Here is an 18,595-nt window from a genome sequence, read left to right as displayed (position 1 = left end):
GTTAATTCTATCAGCTCTGCTCTCATCATAAAACGATTCTTTTCAAAATGCCAAATAGAAAGCTGGACATCCAAAGCTTTCGGCGCACTGAGTTTAGAAACGACAAATACAAGATAAGACTTTTTTTTTTTTTTTTTGTTTCGTTTTGGTTGTTTCTTATAGATCTGTATTTACGAGATCCAAAAGTTAAGATAGTTTTTTTTTTTATAAGTTTTTTATGATATCTTCTAACTGAAGACGTTTTTCCCCTCCAAAAGATTTGTAACAGTTTTGCGGGTTTTTTGGCAGCGTAGTGACGTAGGCGGGTCACGGGGTTAGCGATTAATCTCGCTCGCGCGCCAGATTTCGGCCTCGTGACCGTTGGAAACGGGTGCAACATGAAGAAAGTGTTCACCGCTGAACAGATTTCGGACTGGTTCACTTCGGAGGCCACGTTTGCAAACATTAAACTGACAGATGGGGCGGCGGAAACTAAATCCGCCGATCCGGGTCTGACCCAGACCAGGTGAGTCCAGGGCAGGAGAAGGTTTTTTTTTTTTGGGGGGGGCGCTGAAGACCGGCTAACCTCAGGCTAGCTAGCATCTGCCATTTGCACCCTGCTGCACGGGCTGGTGCTCTCTGTTTTATAGAGCACAAAAGCAGCTAAAGTTAGAAAATAAAAGTGAGCACAAGATCATCAGCCAATTTTGTTAATTACCTGCAGACGCTTCAGCTGTCTGAACAGCCTGGACAGTGTCCGTGACTTAGCTTAAACATTTTGTCTTTCACTTCAATTAGTTTCTCTAATGGAGGATAGTACAATAATATCAATGGAATAATCAAGCACAAATTTAGTACATGTAGTAATGAATTATACACCTGTCATGTGTAGCTTTGTAAACTTTAGAGACGCACCAGGTAGTAATAACTCACATTTATTCACATATGTGAGTGTCTGGGACAATCATGAAGAATGTGGGAAACAAGACAAAGACATCTGCACTGAACAAATTGTTTATTTTCTTTTAGCTTTCCTAGGTAGACAGGTTATGGTTTAAAAAAAATGGGAAATTGAAGTTGAATTAATAAAAATGTTGACATTTTTGGCCTTTAGTGAGGAATCTGCCGAAAGACTTACAGGCCAAAAACCCTGACCAGTCCTCTACCTTCCTCTGTTTTCTCATCCTGTGGCTACACAACATATTACTCTGACTACCTTCAAATATACCTTTGGAACTGCATCTTTGGATCAATAATTAGGACTACAGAAATCTGTTCAATATGGGGAAAAGATATGGAAAAGAGCAACAGGCAAAATTGGTTCTGGAGTGAAATGCAATTTGATCACCATTGTTGACATCTAAAACTAATACAAACAACTACATTTTGAATCTTGTTTCCATGTTGAGGATGTGATGATTGGTTTTCCTTGTTGTTAAATACACAACAGCAGGCATTTAGCAGTTCATCATCTCACAGTGTTGTGCTGTATGCCTCTTTGGGCCTGAGAGGAACTGGATAGTAATATGGAAGATCCCAATCCCTGTTGGTTGTGAATGAACTGGAGTGCTGCATATCCCAGTCTACATATCGAGATATTGTAGGGATCTCCTCCCTTGCGTGGTCTCCACAGTTTGGGACGGTAGGGGTGACAAAGCCCTGCTTCATTTTGTAGCGGCTGGTCCATACCTCCATTGGTTTGCATTGTGCTGGCTGCATTGTGAAGTTGTGCTCATCATACTGTTTCTGTGTCAGGAAGTCCCCCAAGACTTGCTTGAAGACGGATGCCAGCTCCCAGGGCCTTATGTTGTTTGTGGCAAGCACTGCACGAAATCTGTGGAAGGATACACCAACATTGTAATTAAACATAAGTTAAAGTTGCAAGGACTTGCTTGACCACAGTATGAGCATCCCATAATTTCAGTCATGAGTTTTAAACGGGGGAGGGGGGTCATCGCAAAATAAAGACCTGTATGCGCTCCCGGCTCTGAGTCTTATAGTTTGAAGTATGACGTATCTGGGACAACAGTGCAGTATTGTCAACACCTATCTTACAAAACATGTTATTCTTGGGTGTTGTGGTTATGTAAGCCCATACTAGTGAACCAGTCATGAGTTTTATGGGGAAAAAGTAGGTAGCAGTTCTAAAACATAAACAACTCATAATCATTAACAATACATGGTGAAAGGAAGTCCTTGCAATCTGGCTGTACCAGCCTTACAGGGCGTCCTTCATCTTCACATGTTCACACCCTACATTGCCTGCCTCTGTGACAGTAATATATAATGGCTTTGTTGGCAACGTGCCCTGCCTCTCTTTCCCTTTGGGTCTTCTGTGCTTTGCCTCCTGTCATGCCTTGTGTTGATGCAGTAGCAGCTAGCCACTGTTGACAGCATACTAATGTGAGGATGGAGCATGGTTTGGCCACAACTAAACACCTGGATAGGACTGTAGCTGCATGGATAGGTGGGATCTGGGCACACAGGAACTCCAGTTGATGAAGCTCTGATGCAGGGATGAGTGTGTGTAGCCTAGGATACTTCTGAAACCAGCTGAGACCCAAGGAACTGTGGGCCAGCCTGTGTTCTCGCTCCAATTCCCTCGCCAGCTGCTCATGTTCCTCCACATGCCACAGGAGCTCTCTGATCAACATGCGGTTGGGTACAGCGCCTGAGGTCCGAAGAGCTGGTTTTTCATTCTGACTTGGCCCTTTTGTCTCATGTGACCACTTCATCCAGCGAAACAGGGGCATGGCCTCCACAGCAGACACTTGTGAGAACTGTGAAAGAGCAAGAATTCTGTCATTCTGAATTGTGATGCCATTTGTAAAGCACATAGTGTGATATTTCTTGCGTCAAACTAAGAGTTAATTTTCTTAATGTCTACCTCTACCCTCAAGACACTAGAGAACTGAAATATAAGCCAGAAAAGATTAATTTAATGAGAGAGAAATGAAAGGTTAATGTTGGAAATAACTCTAAATTAAAATCAAATTTGAGGAGAAAAGAAAAAATTGGTCTAAATAAAATAATTAAATAAATGGTGCTGTACTGGGTCACCTTTTCAGCTTGCGACGCCACAATGAGATTAGTGTGAGAAAATCACAGCCCCTGTTTTAAGTAAAGAAGGTTTGCTTCAAAAGTATGAAGCTCTATTAAAATCTATTTTTGAATTGACATTGAAGGATGATTTCCCCCAATACCTAAGCTGACCTCTGGTTCTGCCTGATAGGTGCTATGATTGCCTACAGTTTAAGTCAAAGTTTGTGAAGCACAATGTCCCAGGTATGTTTTTACTTATTTTTTTCACGATGATGGATTACACAGCCTGCAGGGTCAGAGGTCAACTTCACAGAACGCTGTACACATCCTAAGGATGCAAAATTGTTTTGTTTTGTTTTGTTTTTTTGTTGTTTTGCTTTTGAGCAAAATAAAATGAAACTACATCCAATTTATGCAAGGTTGAATTATCAATTTAGCATCTCTCTGAAAATTGAATGGAAAGATTTGTACTTACAGGTGAAAACTGCACTGCTGATGTTTTTATGAGAGATTCAAAAATGGAACAAAGATGAGTTTCGCACAGAGAATAGTCTCCAGCTTTTTGTCAGTCCAGCAAACTTCATTCTTTTGCTCTCTGACGACAATATCCCCTGATGTCAAGTGCCATTGAAGGAGCATTTGTTGCCAGCAGTCCTCTGACGTTAGAAGTCCGTTCCTTCTTTGTGTTGTAGTTATTGTCTTGCCCTTATCATCCCTCCCACTGCTCCTGTCACGCAGACTTGTTCCAGGAAGATTAGTCACACACTGCTGACTGACTAAGAGCTGTCACCTTTCTTTTCACCCCCCTCTCATCTGTGCAGTGTGCAGCTTTGTTGTAGGGTCAGCTGCTTTGTAGCTTGCATGAAATGTGTGCATTAGAGTGAAAGGGAGAAGGCGAGAGTGCATGTGTGCACGAGCTGTGGGAGTGTTGCTGTATCTGAGCTCCTCTGTCAGAGTTTATGCCTGATCTTGCTATAAAATCCTCCCCTCACAAAGGAAAAGGCAGAGACAACTGGGAGTGCTCTCCAGGCTACAGAGCTGCAGGCCTGGCTGAGCTGACCAGAGGAGGCAGGGACTTGAGCAAAGCTAGACTTGACATTAAGTAATGATGTGAGCAGAGCTGCTGGTATTTTCATCCTCTTTGAACTTCCATTGGAAGTCTACTTTTAATTATAAACTTGGTGTTCATCAACTTAGAGTTGGTGTTTTGATAAGTGATTTTTAAACAATGCCCAATAGATTTGTGTAAAAAGGTGTTGTATCCAGTGTTAACCACAATGAATGTGGCTAAGGTGAGGACAAACTACACATTGCTGCACATTAAGAAATTAGTGTTAACATGTTCTTAATGTCTAATGAGAAAAATTAAGAGCGTCAGACATAAAGTGTAAAAATAGCTTTAATCCTATTTATTCCAGACCACCAGAGGTTCCTGAGGAGGGCAACTTGAAGCACGCGAACCTTGATGGAGGGAGGCTAAACAAAGTGGAACCTGCAGTGAAGAGTGAGTTTTAAATTAGTGTGAGCTTTTTCTTGCCTTCAATCTTGATATTGTATTTCTAAGACATTTTAATCCTCTTTTTATTGTGACATGAATCTTCAGGTACTGCTCCTCTGCCCTTCACCAGCTACAAGTATCCCAGCTTGCCCATTACTAAAAACAGAGAGGAGGTAAAATGTTGTTTCCATATGCTCATACAGATGACCAAGCAGCCTGATGGACTTAAAGTGCACACACTCTCCTGTATGACTTCTCCCCCTGAAATCAAGACTTTTACTGAAAATGTCATTATGTCCTTCAGATACTAGTACTAAAAAGATTTAACTATTTGCTTAACCCTGTTTGCTCAAGATGAAATCAAATGTTTTCTTTGATGCGGCAGGACAACACCAAACTTGAATTTCACCAGGCTAAAATGTTGTATTTAATGCAAAGTGGTATGTGTATATTTTTAGATGTGCTCATGCTGTCGTTTAGTATGAGCTTTCTTAATGATTATAAAGCTGATTTCCTATTACAAATCAGCTCAGCGCATTCATCTGCACTAGAGTTTTATAGATAATTTATTTACTTATTCATTCATTTTGCCAGTAATATGGAACGTGTGTGTGTGTGTGTGTGTGTGTGTGTGTGTGTGTGTGTGTGTGTGTGTGTGTGTGTGTGTGTGTGTGTGTGTGTGTGTGTGTGTGTGTGTGTGTGTGTGTGTGTGTGTGTGTGTGTGTGTGTGTGTGTGTGTGTGTGTCTTCCAGCTGATTTCCTTCATTGAAAACAACTCTGTAGTGATTATTCGAGGAGCCACAGGCAGTGGCAAGACCACCCAGCTGCCACAATTTATTCTGGACCACTGCAATGAGAAAAAAGCTGCGTGCAACATTGTTGTTACACAACCACGCAAAATTGGGGCCACCAGTATTGCCCGATGGGTTGCCACACAGCGGAAGTGTACCCTGGGTAGTATGGTGGGATATCAGGTTGGTGTAGCATGCATGACTGCACACAAAAACAGCCTTGGTATCTCTCACACAGTTACAAAACATTTTTTTGTATGCATGTGTTGACAGGCTCTTGTGTATGCTTTGTAGCCAGGGTGTCTAACTGTATTGCGCAGAGCTCTGAAACAGTGTGTCTAATAATAACTGTTGTCTCCTCCGCTCAATACAGACCTCTGGAGTTAAGGATGATGTAATTTAAAGTGGGAGCAATAATAAAGTATTGATGCTAGTGCAACATAATGTTCAGGTAATGCAGTATAATCTGCATTCTGTCTTTATTTATTTATTTACATATATACATATATATATATATATATATATATATATATATATATATATATATATATATATATATATATATATATATATATATATATATATATATATATATATATATATATTTGTGTGTTTGCTGTGAAGACTGCTCTTCCCTTATTCCCCTTTGGGGTAGTTTTGCTTTTTTGTTTTTTTGTTTTGTTTTTTTTTTTGTGTTTGTCTTGGTTCATGAAAGGCTTGCAGTCGGTAAAGGGAAAGTTCTTTTGTGCTCAGTTGAGTCAGCAAGCAAAAAGTATTTCCCTGAGGTCAGACACAGGGTAGCAATGCATTTTATCTCAGGTCAGTGCTTTTTTTCTTTAATCCATGAAATAGTCATAAAAGAACTGCAGATGTTATTTTTTTTAAGACACTGCCAAAAGTTGAGGCCTAAACTGTGGATTCTTCTAACAACTTTTGGAATAAACCTAGTGGGAGACAATAAATCTGTTTTTCTATGTTTTACTCGATAAGAAGGAATACCTTGATTTGCTTCTAGAAAAATGTGCATCCAAAGTGTGGAACATGGTGAATCTGTGCAGTGCTGTAATGTAACTGAACAAAAGAAACAAATATTAATGACCATGTTAAGGAAACCAGAACATGGCACAATAAAAGGGCATCTGCTGGGAAGGTCAGTGGTGATTCCTATTAGCTGGTGTGACAAACTCTAAATCCTCTGTTAGAGTGACAAATGGGCAGAAAAGGTGTGGAAGATTTGTGTTGGACGGATTTGTATGCAATACTGAATATTTGTATGTCAGGTTGGACTGGAGAAGATGGCCACTGAGCACACCCGACTAATCTACATGACTACAGGAGTGTTGCTGCAAAAACTGGTTTCAGCCAAGTGCCTCACAGAGTACTCCCACATCTTTGTAGATGAGGTCAGGATAATTTTAAATCTAAATTTGCTTTTCTCTCTTAGCTGATTACTAAAAATTTGTGTAATAAGCTCATATGTTGCCTAAAATGTTACTAATTCGTGCGTAAGATGGAGTCCTTGATATTTTTTTCAATGTATATTGCTGAAAATTTCAGTTTTTCTTTAATTTCATGAGTAGTGACAATGGGGTCCAAATATAGCAGTTTAACTACTATACCTTTGTCGAAGGTTCATGAGCGCACTGAGGAGATGGACTTTCTCTTGCTGATTCTGAGAAAACTGCTTCATTCAAACTCTCGTTATGTCAAGGTAATGGCTTGATTAAAGTAAACGTACCTCCCCTGTCGTCCTGTGTCATTTGAACTCTCACTCATAGAACTTGTTTTTCAGATCATTCTCATGTCAGCCACCATTAACTGCAGACAATTTGCTGAGTACTTTGGCACTCTAGTTCGGGGCAAGATGAATCCAGCTTACATGTTTGAAGTACCAGGAGCACCCTATGCCATTGAGGAGTTCTATCTGGACAACCTTCAAAACTTGTTTCCCTACAGGGTAATGAGATGGTCTTCCTGGTCTGATGCTGCTGTTGTGAGACCAAGAGTCTCCATTTTCTTATGTTTCTTTACCAGGTGGACTCGCTCCATCTAGATGACCCTCATATCTCTGTAGAGATGTACAATCTGGCTATCGGTCTCATTCAGAGCTTTGATGAGATGGAAGGCAAAGTGCCCAGGTGAAGCTGTTTTGTTTGTTTTTGTGGGCTTGGAGATGCTATTGTCTCCATTTGGTTAGTAACATCGAATTTCTAATTGTGAGCAGAAAGTCTGAGAAAGAAGATGGAATGATTTTGTCAGAGAGGGGCAGTGTGTTGGTTTTTCTTCCTGGTATAAACGAGATATGCTACATGCAGGAGGCCTTGTCCAAGCTGGTTCACAAAAGGTGGGCTGTAAACGTTGCCTCATTGTTTAACCCTTTTTTACATTACATGTATTCTTTATTCACATCTCCAGCTTTCTGTTAGTAATTTTTGTGTTTCAGTAATGCTTAGAAATAAAATCACAAAAAATTCACATTTTTAAATTCCATATTCATAGTTAACTTTTTACTTTTGATGAATGTTTGTATTATTTATTAACCCTTTAAATCAATGGACTGTTGTTGCTCTCAGATTGCAGGTTTATTCCCTCCACTCCACTGTGACAATGGAGGAACAGAATGGTGTGTTTCTGTCCCCTGTCCCTGGATACAGGAAGGTAGGGTTTTACAGTCGATTTAATTCCGTCTCACATGTGCTTTGACTACTTACTGTGGCAATATTTTCCTGTTCACAGGTTATACTTTCCACCAACATTGCAGAGAGTTCTGTGACTGTTCCAGATGTCAAATATGGTAGATATTTTTGGCCCTCATCTTGGTTTTATTTTTTAACCTTTATTAATGCTTGGGTTAATCCATATTATTTCAACTGGTAAATGTGCCTTTTTTTTTTGTGTGCGCGCATGTGTCATCAGTGATTGACTTCTGCTTGGTCCGTCACTTGGTCTGTGACCAAGATACCAATTGTCAGTCTCTCCGTCTGACTTGGGCTTCAAAAACAAACTGCAACCAGCGCAAAGGTATGGCAACCTCAGCACAGAATTGAAATCGCAATTTGTCTGTTCACTCTTGACGTCTAATTTAATTATTCCCTCTGTCAGGGAGAGCAGGACGGGTGTCTAAGGGCTACTGCTACCGTCTTGTCACCAAGGAGTTCTGGAACAATGAAATCCCAGAGTACATGACCCCTGAGATGCTGGTAAGAAAAAGTATTAAAAGACAAATTTATTGTTTTCTTTTAGTTTTCGGTCCCTCTGTGCCATAATGTTTGCCTTCCTCTCAGCTTGCCCCCTTATCCAGCATCATGCTGAAGGTGAAATTGCTGAACATGGGCGATCCCCGTTCCCTTCTTTCAGCAGCCCTTTCACCCCCCAACATTGGGAACATAGTGAGAACGGTACTTCAACTCAAAGAGGTTAGTAAAAGACAACTCCTTCAAGAGCTATTAATGTTGACTCATGTATGTCTGAACTTGTAGCTGTAATGATGACGGTTATGTATTTAGGCGAGCAGCTGACCACTCAGCTCTGTCACAGAGTATTAGACCAGCTAGTTTTTAGAGTGTCAAGACCATGTTTGGTGAGACAATTTATTATTATTATTATTATTATTATTATTGTTGTTAATATATATTTTTTTTTAAAGAAGGCCCATGTGGCTGCTTTTTGTTTTGATACTGATGAAGTTTAGACATTCCCCCTAAAGGAATTCTGTAAAAGTTATTTCAATTAAAGTGTAACATTTTATGAGTGACATAAACAAATTAGTCTTGACAGTAGTTGAGTGTTTCGCTCTGTAGATGGGGGCATTGTCTGTGAAAAGTGATGGCAAAGGTCAAAATGAAGATGGTGAGCTAACGTTTCTGGGTCGAGTGCTAGCTCACTTGCCTGTGGACCTGTACCTGGGGAAGATGATTGTCCTCGGCCATGTCTTTGGCTGCCTGGATGAGTGCCTTATCATAGGTGAGTCTGTCAATATAAAACTGGAATTGGACTCGTACACATTTGCAGCAGTTAAGACATAGATTCATAAGATCTGCCTTGACTTCACTTTGGAAATGTTACTGTGCATGTATCATGTTTTGTGAGTGAATGGTTCTTAATATCCTCAGCTGCCTCACACTCGCTGAAGAGTTTCTTTGCCATACCATCCATGCAACAGCTTGCTGGCCACAGGTGAGTCACATCCAGTAGCAAGTTCTGAGCTGTCAGATAGTTTCTGTCACATAATGCTACCAAAATGATGACATGCGAACAACAAGGATGCTGTAATTGAAAAAAAAAAAATGTTTGCACTAGATGCCTGTAAAATTAGTAGGGATGAGCGAGTACACCACTATCCATATCTGTTCAACCACCTACATTATCTGTATCCATATTCGTACTCGTAGTGGGTGTGGTTTATACTGGAAGTTGCATTTTTAAGCCTGAAATTGATATGTGTTAGTCAGAAGTTGCTATATTTATTGTAAGCCTCAATGTATTTTAATTTACAGCTTAATTTGTATTACACCAAGGTAAGAAGAGCGAGCTGACTAGAAAAAAACCTGACCCGGTGAAGATGCAGTGAGAATGAGAAACGCAATGAACACCAGTTCTGTTACAAATCAAGTTTTTACCCCATAACCCCATGAAGTGGGGCAGATTTGAAACGTGTGGGTTATAAAAAGCTATTTTAAATCATAATAAATAAGCCTAACTTTTTATCGCTATTAGTTTAAATGATGATCTTACTGGGGGACTCAAATCAGGTAGTTGTAAATATTGTCCTTTGTCACTTCCAGCCGTTCAGTGGGATCATTTCTCCATGAAAATGAAGGCAAACAGAAGGAACAAAGAGAGCCACGAGTGTTTTAGTGTACCGTTTTTTTTTTTTTTTTTTTTTTCCCCCCCTCCAGTACAACTAGCGTGTTAAAATACTTGTTTGATATGTTGAAATTATGTTTTAAGTTAACTTCTGGGCAGTGTTTTTTTTTTTTAATTTATTTGTATTTTTTTTTTTATTATTATTTTTATTTATGTATTATTATTATTATTATGCCGCCAATTTTTATTTATTTATTTATGCACCCCCTCCTCCGGGGGCATGGCTTTCAGAGTATGACGCTTTGCACTCTGTCCTATCACAGGACGCCTGAAGGAGGATTTTCCTTCAGCCCGAGTACAGATATTGACTCATATTACTTGCATGGTACTTATAATCATCAAAATTAATATATCCGTATTGGATACTCGTTTCAGCCGAGTATCTGGCTCAACCCTAAAGATTTGTTTTCTTCAGACTAGAATTTTTCTGTGTATATCTTTCCTTCACTGAATGCTATTTTTCATTTTAGGAGTAAGTTGGCCTTTGCCCGAGGCACACCAAGTGATTCCATAGCTTTTGTCAATGCCTTCAAGGTAATGTGTTCACAAGCAAAGTCAACAGCAAATTGTGATGTTGAATGGAATTACACATTTGCCTAATGGCAGTTGTTTTTAAAACCCTTCTCCCATCTCACTGTTAGGCATGGTATTCATCCAAAAAGAGAGGACAGCTGAGACACCCAAAGGTGAAAAAAAAAAAAAAAAAACACAACCTAATATGAATTTACAGAAAAATCTTTTTTTTTTTGGGGGGGGGGGGGGGGGGGGGGGGCTGAACTGTCTACTGGTGTTGTGCAGAGCAGACAGTTTATTATTTATGATTTAAAATAAATATATCAATGTGTGAACAAAAAAGAGATATAGTGTGTGTGTAATGTTTCTTTGTCTTTTGCTTCTTTTTCCATTTAGGATGAGCTGGATTGGGGAAGAGAGAACTTCATACAGATTAAGAGGATCAGGGAGGTACAGGGAAAATGAAGACCTGGCATATGATTTGCCTCCATTACAGGATGTCCTCTTCCGTTACCCATCTTAATCTACCATTGAACTCACTGTCCAGGTTGCAGAGTTGTATGAGGACCTGAAGAATCGAGCATCCCAGTTCAACATGCATGTGCAGGCCAACAATGAACCAGACTATACCAGCATTCACAGGTTGCAGTTCATTCTTCAGGTTAGAGGTAGTCCTGGAAATGGTCAAATGTGATCACTGCAAACAATGTTACAGGCCAGAGTGTTAGTGTACAGATAATATCTGTCATTGGAGTGAATAAATATTAGATTTTTATATATACATGTCTAAATACTGTTTTATTTTGCACATATCTCTTAGGTGGTCATTGCTGGTGCTTACTATCCCAATTACTTCATACAAGGGGAAATCGATGAAGATCTGGCCTCAAGAGAATTAAATGGCTTAAACCCCAGAACAACAGTGGTGGTATAATCATCAATGTTGGCATACAAGATATGAAAGTTGTTAATTCATTGTTGTGAAATACAACAGACAGAACTTGTGCTGTTTGATACTTAACTCCAATGGGACTGTAATCTTAAAGACTTACTACATAAGATGTTGGGACCATGTAATTTATCAGATATTTTGGTGGTGTTGTTGTCCAGTTGAGGAACCTCCCTCCATACAGTTTCCTGTACTACAAACAGCTACAGTCTCTGTTCCGTCTGTGTGGACAGGTCAAATCCATTTCCTTTGAGAGCTCCAGGTAGAATGAAGTAAACTGGATTCAGGATCTCACTTTTCTCATACAAATACAGTTTTTGACATATAATACAGCATGGTCCTTATTTTCTCACTTTTGTGTGTTCACTCAGAGCATACATGGAGTTCTACAGGACATCTAAAGACTCGGGGGTGCTGCCTGAAGTATCTCTTGCTCTCCTCCTGGCCCAACAGGGCCGTCCCATGGAGCTGTCAGTTTACCCCATCGAACAAATTGAAAAATGTGCTGGGAACAGAAACATAACTCATATGAAATACACACGGTACAGCTCAAAGCACACATGGAAAGTGAATACTGAACGTCTCTCTGTCTGGTTAAGTTAAAGATTCATACACACAACAGCAGATTTCACTCAGAGGAGAATTGTCTCGACTTTCTTTTAACGAGTGAGAGAGGTTTTTTGGCAAATGGAGCTCTCTGCTCTACAGGCTCCTGTACATTGGTCAGTGGCCATGTGCTAAGCCTTTCCTCAACAATCATTTGGACACAGAAGGAAGCTTTTAGGCATACAGTGCCAGCTTCTGTGCATCGGCATGGCATGTTATTACATATCCAATATCAGTTTACAGACTCCCTGAATAATTGCATTTCACTATAATGGTAACATAATTTTGTTTTAGCATACATTGGGAAAACTTGCTAGATAGCTCAGTGAACTCATTAAGATGAGACTTTGACATTCAACATAAAATCACTAAATACAGTTTGACACGTTCACAGTCTAGTGAACGTGAATGAGCACATAACATTAAGATTCAGTTCCTTCTGTTCATTTCTATACAGAGTTAATGTTGACTTCCAGAACCAGTCCATCTGCCCAGTGGGTGTGGTGAGCAGCACGATTGACCCAGATAAACTACCTCCCAACCGCTTGTTTGTGGTCAACATCACAGAGGTCCTGAACATTTAATTGTGTCCAAATTTCAAAAAAGAACCTGAAAGGGCCATTTGGTAGATTTTTGACTAAATGTCTGAACCTATAATGAATGTATTCGTTCTGCTGCAGGTGGTGGAGGTGGGGCATTTCTGGGGTTTCCAGGCAGATGAAGCCAGCCTGGAGAAGCAGCGTCATCTGACAGCTGATATTAACAAACGCACACTGCATCCTGTGACTGTGTCACTCTATCCCAACCTGCTGTGTGTGGCCCCTTACTCTGAGCTCAATGAGCAGAGCCTGTACTATCGTGCCAAGATTTTGCACATGCGTGGAAATACAGTGGAGGTGATTTGCATTCCTGCACTGCCAACCACTGGTCAGGATGTTTTCTGTACTCCTGTGTTTTGTTTTGGTTTTTTTTGTTAATTTTGTATTTACACAACTGAGAATTTAGTATTAAAAAAAATCATTTTAGCTGAAGGGATTGTTAGGGATCTAGCTTTTCAGTAACTTGAAATTTTAACATGAAAATCTTTCTTAACAAGTGTGTGGTTGGTCACAGGGTTAATAAATTTTGCTGTCTCCCTGCAGGTGTTCTTCTTGGACTTTGGTAACGCAGCAGTTGTTGCCTCTAGCAGCCTCAGAGAGCTCCCCTCTGACCTTCTGATTCACCCTTTCCAGGTAGCAATACTATGAGTGAATACAACTTTCCCTTATATCCCTTATATCACTTTCCATGAAAATACCAATACCCAAGTACTGTTTGCGGTCTCAGGCCCAGGAGTTCCAGCTTATTGGAATTCGTCCTTCAGCCCAGTCCATCATCATGGGGAACCAGTGGAGCAGCAGAGCCCGGGACCGTTTCATTATGCTGGTGAAGGGCAAGTCCCTCATTGTGTCATTGTACTCCATCCTGCACAACGTCATGCGTGTTCAGCTGCTGATCAATACAGAGACAACAAACACCAGTGTGGCAGACATCTTGGTGGAGGAAGGGCATGCTGTGATTGCTGAAGAGAGCTTTGATTCCAAGGTGACCAAACATTTTGGAGCTCACTGTCCCACATTTAATGTAAACTGTACTTTGCGATATGAGAGTAAACCCACAAAAAACTATTAATCAAAGGGAAACCTAAAATTTGTTTTCATGACAAACAGCACCATAACATCTGCAGTAACCACACCTACAGCATATTGCATCAATGCTAATTAGTGGCCAATACATTTCCTCGAACATGGCAAATTACCCATCACCTCTGGCAGAAAGAATGTGTATGCCATAACAAACTTGTATTTTCATTGTTGTTTTTCCCCAATGTTTTATCTTTTGTTCTGATTAGATGAAAGAAAGATAAGATAAAAGCCTGAATAACATTTGTTTGACACTGATAGTACATGTCCCAGCATGTAGAGACAATGATGATTGAATTTTAATGGAAAATATCTGAAAAAGTAGACCAATACTATACTTTTCTTTGTCAAGCGTCTGATCTTTGTATGCCTTTGCAGCAAAACCATGATGCCCTGATGTCCCTGTACAAGGACATGGAAACAGGTTCATATGTCCCCAATGCTGCCAGCAGCTCCTGGAAGGATCGCAAGAGAGAGGACAAGGACCTGATTGATAGCCTACTCGCTCACTTTTCCAAGAGCGACCAGTCCTTTTCCAGGACAAAGGCAAGATAAATTGAATCTTAAAAAACGCTTTCATATTATTTGTGCCAAAGATTTGGTAACAGTAAAAAAAAAGTGACTAGGTGACTGACTGCATTGCACTGCAACAAAACAAAGTGCTTTTCAAAAGACAATAAGAATTTAAAATAAGGAGGAAAAAAAACACCCAGTTAACTTATTTGAATATAATGTAATATAAATGTGAGTTGTGTATCTTGGATGCTTGGTTCTTATTGACTGGATGTGAATTTTTGACCAGGAGATGGAGCCATTTCTGTGGATCAGTTTAATTGGTGCTGTTTATTTCGAGCCACACTGCTGTGTCTGATAAAACAATGACAGCAGAGAGACCACAGCTCTGAATCACAACAATTAGTGGATGCATCTGATGACATTTAACTGTTTCCTCCTCTCTGACACTACAGGTTCAACTGCATGGACCAAGCACACCCCACAAGATAAACTTCCATAGCTTAAGTCACAAGACCTACTACAAGTAAGTATTTCACAAACCAAAACCGTACTACACTTAAATGTTTTCAGTGCTTATTAGTCTGTCTACAGGACAGTGTGTGTTGAGAGGAGCAGCATCAACTCCCTGGCCCTGAATGAAAACCCTCACCACAAACACCAGAGGATGCTGGTTGCTGGAATGGTGTCTGTCAATTCCACAGGTACCAGAGACAAAATGTTTTTATTAATATGAACCCATGAGATTTTTTTACTATTTCAAACAGCACTAATTGATATTTTGGTGTTAATGAATCGGTTTTGAAAGGTGGTCACTCAGAGTAGCAGGGAACTCATTTCTCCTCACCTCGAATTTATTTTCCTGTTGTAGCTCTTTGTATTGGTCATTAATTTTGTGTTCAACAAAAAGGATGTGAAAACTGCACGCTATCCATACAGCACTCAACAATACATTATTAACATCTAGCTTTTGAAGAAAGGTGTATAGAGCAGGCTACCACTATAGGGTAGATTATTGATTGATTGTATTTGTTGACTTTTGACATTTATCAGCTCATCAGATATATGATTCAGAACTAATGTTAATACTTCTCCGTCTGGTGAAGATAAAAACTGATGTTTTTGTTTTTTCTAATGAGCTGTCTAGGATGGCTTGTTTTGTTTCTATAGTAAAACGACCTATCAGAAGAGAAGAGAATTCACCTCTGTGATGTATGCAGCATAGAAAGGCAGGAAGCAGTCATGGCTGGATTTAAAAATGTAGGGACAAATGGCAACACACAATTAGTATGATTAAATAATCATTAATTATAGCCTTTTAATTAGTCTTGGTTAATACCGATAGCCCTAGTTTTCAATTTAAGACAATTAGGTGGGGACAAGAGCAGGGGCCTCTGAGTTTCCAGGGGGGTAAGGGACTGTTCATTGCTGCTTGCAGCTTTAAATTGCTTTATTTTTTATTCAATCACAATATTAAGTTTCATCTTGTGTATTTTGGCTTGTGTGTGTTTGTGTTGCAGGTACATGCATTCTTCTGAAAAACGCTTCCCTCATGCCAGATATCCCTGGACTGCCTGTACTCATAACCATGCTCTTCACCCCCCTCATGGAGTTGCGGTCAGTTAGACTCAAACTTATAACTGGACAAATTAAAGGTAACACAATTAAAAAGCATATTACTATTATTGCTTTTTCATCTTAGCACCAATGAAGAGAGGACTTGCTACACTGGTGCCCTCTGTGGCCTGGGTTGGAATAGTCAAACACAAGAAGGCATCCTACCTGAGCACGACATTGAACTTGCCTTTGACGTCAAATTTGATGTTGAGGACATCACTGAGGTAACAGCTGTCCCCAGAGGCAGAGAGATAGAGGTTTTGTGTCCGTCAGTGCGCAGGTACACAGATTAGCTTCTTTAGGTTTGTCTCACTGACTCCATCATTAACGTGTGACAGCAGATTTTTATTGTTTTAAAAAATTTCAGAACAAAGCTGGGTTGCAGCACTTGATTGCTTGTTAATAGTCCCTGAAACATATGAAAATAAGGTGTTGGGACACACATACAACTTTTAAAGGATCTTTTTTCAGGAACACATTTTATTTATCATTTACTTCAGCAACTGGGAGCTCAGTGGAGCATATACCTCAGTTGGGGCCAAACAATCATCCAGAAGCATTTGAGATTCAGATAGTATCTGAATGGTCATTGTTTTGAAAAACTCATAGCTCTCAACACCATTAATGTTGGATTTTTATGTCCTTCACCAGTGACAGCAAGTTGAGTAATGTTTTTCATACCTAAATTATGACAATAATTTCTTGGTTGCTTGGTGGAAGCAGACATTACAATTTGGCAACCCTACTTTCCCTCTATACATTATTTCTCTGGAAAGTGATGAAAATGCTTAAGAATGTTTTAAGAAAGTGGCAGAAAAACTAAACCAAACCCTAACCATTTTACCAGATCAACACAGAAATTTTTGAATTTCTTCCCTGGCCCATGCCTTTTCCTGCCACAAAATTTGGTTCAGGAGCTTTTGTATTATATCCCTAATCCTAACCCTAACCCGCACACAGAAAACATAATCTATACAGCAGTGGTAATAAAACTGTGGTATAACTATGATATTATAGCAGAAACAAAATACAAAAAAAAAACCACAAAAAACTGCATACACGGTAGTATAGTGCTAATTATGAGCACAATTTAATCTTGTGCCAATCATTACACCATTGCATGATGAATTGCAGTTTCTTGTGTAAAGATGGGTTTGTTTTTTATTTTCCCTCTTTTTCAGATTAACGCTCTACGAATGGCAATAAACTGTCTAGTGTGTGATGGACCCTTTGGCACTCTGCATCTCGGGCCTGAAAAGATCAGCAACCTACAAGAGAACTGTCAGGAACGCCTCCTGAGGTTACACACGCATAACACACAGAAATGTTGTCTGAATGTCAAAACAGTTTTGGTGCATTTTGAAAGCTTGTTTATATTGTATAACATAGACTGTTCACCAAGTCCCCTCCAAGGGAAGCAGTCAGTCCAGTTTACTACGAGAATCTGGAGAAATGGAACCAGGTATGTTATGCGGGTGCTCCTTCGTCCATTTTTGCTACTTGGCGTTTGTTCAGCAAACATGTCTATTTTCTAGCACAATATGTTTCAAAGTTTGTCGGTCCTGTAGGTGGATCCGTCTCTGAGAATGGACATCCAGAAGCCTGACAGTGGAAAGACAAGAGGTTTTCTCTTCCAATTACACCCTGTTACACTCCTTAACACATAAAAAAAACTATTAAAACCTTCAATCAGTGTTAAACTGACTTTAATGGTGTACTATAGCAAATACTAGGAATTTTAAGTTCACTTTATCTCGAGGATTGTATATGTTTCTCCAGTTTTATTCTTTCAAATGGCACTGTAGCTTTCGTGAGCACAGCAAAATCCTCTATTTTCTACTTGTTGGCAGCTTTTCCTAAAGTAGTTCTTCCTCTGTTTCAACTTCTGTGCTTACAAGAAATGGAGAGTTCCTTCATCAGACCCATCTTGTGTAGCACTTGTAACATTACTTCCACAGTGGGCCATTAAAAATAGTTGTTTGCACCAGATGAGGCTTGTCAGTCAGTCTTCATTCAAACATAGTTTCATTGTGACCCAGGAGTCAAGTTAATTTTATCACTGAAGCAGGCGCACACAACACACACTCATACACAACGCTACAACTAGAAGTGTGTCTGTGCTAGAATTCACCGGCCTCTATTTATAGCCAATTCCAAGTCTCCCATCCAAAGTGTTATCACCTCAAACTTAGCTGTGGTGTCATACACAGTCTCATCTCCGCCAAACTGAAGTTGACTTATGAATGTGAACTCAACAGTGAGATGGCTGAGGAGGTGTTATACATCAAGGTACATTTATTTTTCTTATTCTTGTAATTAAATACATACTGTAAGTGCAAATAGTTAAAGAGTCCAGGGTCTAAAGAACTACAGAGTATAGTTGAACATAGTACAAAGTTGGACAGTTGTTCAAACAAGCTAAATATCACCAGATACTCCTTGTCTTCATAGTAGTTGTACAACAGTACCTAAAACATGAGCGTGTGTATTGTTCCTTATGGTTATACAAAAGCAAAAACCCAACAATTACCACATCTAA

The 18,595-nt window shown here is 39.7% G+C and overlaps 1 protein-coding gene across 1 annotated transcript; it reads left to right on the top strand.

Moving 5' to 3' along the window:
- Positions 1-377: 377 nt before the first annotated feature.
- On the top strand, positions 378-17,723 carry tdrd9 (tudor domain containing 9). Its single transcript, XM_029494323.1, has 35 exons — positions 378-505; positions 4,440-4,525; positions 4,625-4,692; positions 5,272-5,493; positions 6,591-6,713; positions 6,941-7,021; positions 7,103-7,267; positions 7,345-7,448; positions 7,535-7,654; positions 7,884-7,968; positions 8,047-8,104; positions 8,227-8,331; positions 8,413-8,510; positions 8,595-8,726; positions 9,111-9,273; positions 9,423-9,486; positions 10,647-10,710; positions 10,818-10,862; positions 11,086-11,139; positions 11,237-11,350; positions 11,510-11,617; positions 11,800-11,900; positions 12,010-12,180; positions 12,702-12,813; positions 12,925-13,140; positions 13,387-13,476; positions 13,571-13,828; positions 14,305-14,472; positions 14,895-14,965; positions 15,034-15,143; positions 15,960-16,056; positions 16,142-16,280; positions 17,238-17,356; positions 17,446-17,518; positions 17,625-17,723. Exons 1-35 carry the CDS (start codon positions 378-380, stop codon positions 17,721-17,723), a joined length of 4,011 nt encoding a protein of 1,336 aa, XP_029350183.1.
- The last annotated feature ends 872 nt before the right edge of the window (positions 17,724-18,595 follow it).

This window comes from Echeneis naucrates, chromosome 22 (assembly GCF_900963305.1).
Source record: "Echeneis naucrates chromosome 22, fEcheNa1.1, whole genome shotgun sequence".
Classification (NCBI taxonomy): Eukaryota; Metazoa; Chordata; class Actinopteri; order Carangiformes; family Echeneidae; genus Echeneis; species Echeneis naucrates.
Note: the sequence above shows the minus strand (reverse complement) of the source record. Positions and strands in the feature narration are given on the sequence as shown.

Coding starts and splice junctions, on each gene's coding strand:
- tdrd9 (XM_029494323.1), top strand. CDS start 378: ATGAAGAAAGTGTTCACCGCTGAACAGATTTCGGACTGGTTCACTTCG. Junction 7,969..8,046: donor CTGTCCCTGGATACAGGAAG/GTAGGGTTTTAC, acceptor TCCTGTTCACAG/GTTATACTTTCCACCAACAT. Junction 12,181..12,701: donor ACTCATATGAAATACACACG/GTACAGCTCAAA, acceptor ATTTCTATACAG/AGTTAATGTTGACTTCCAGA.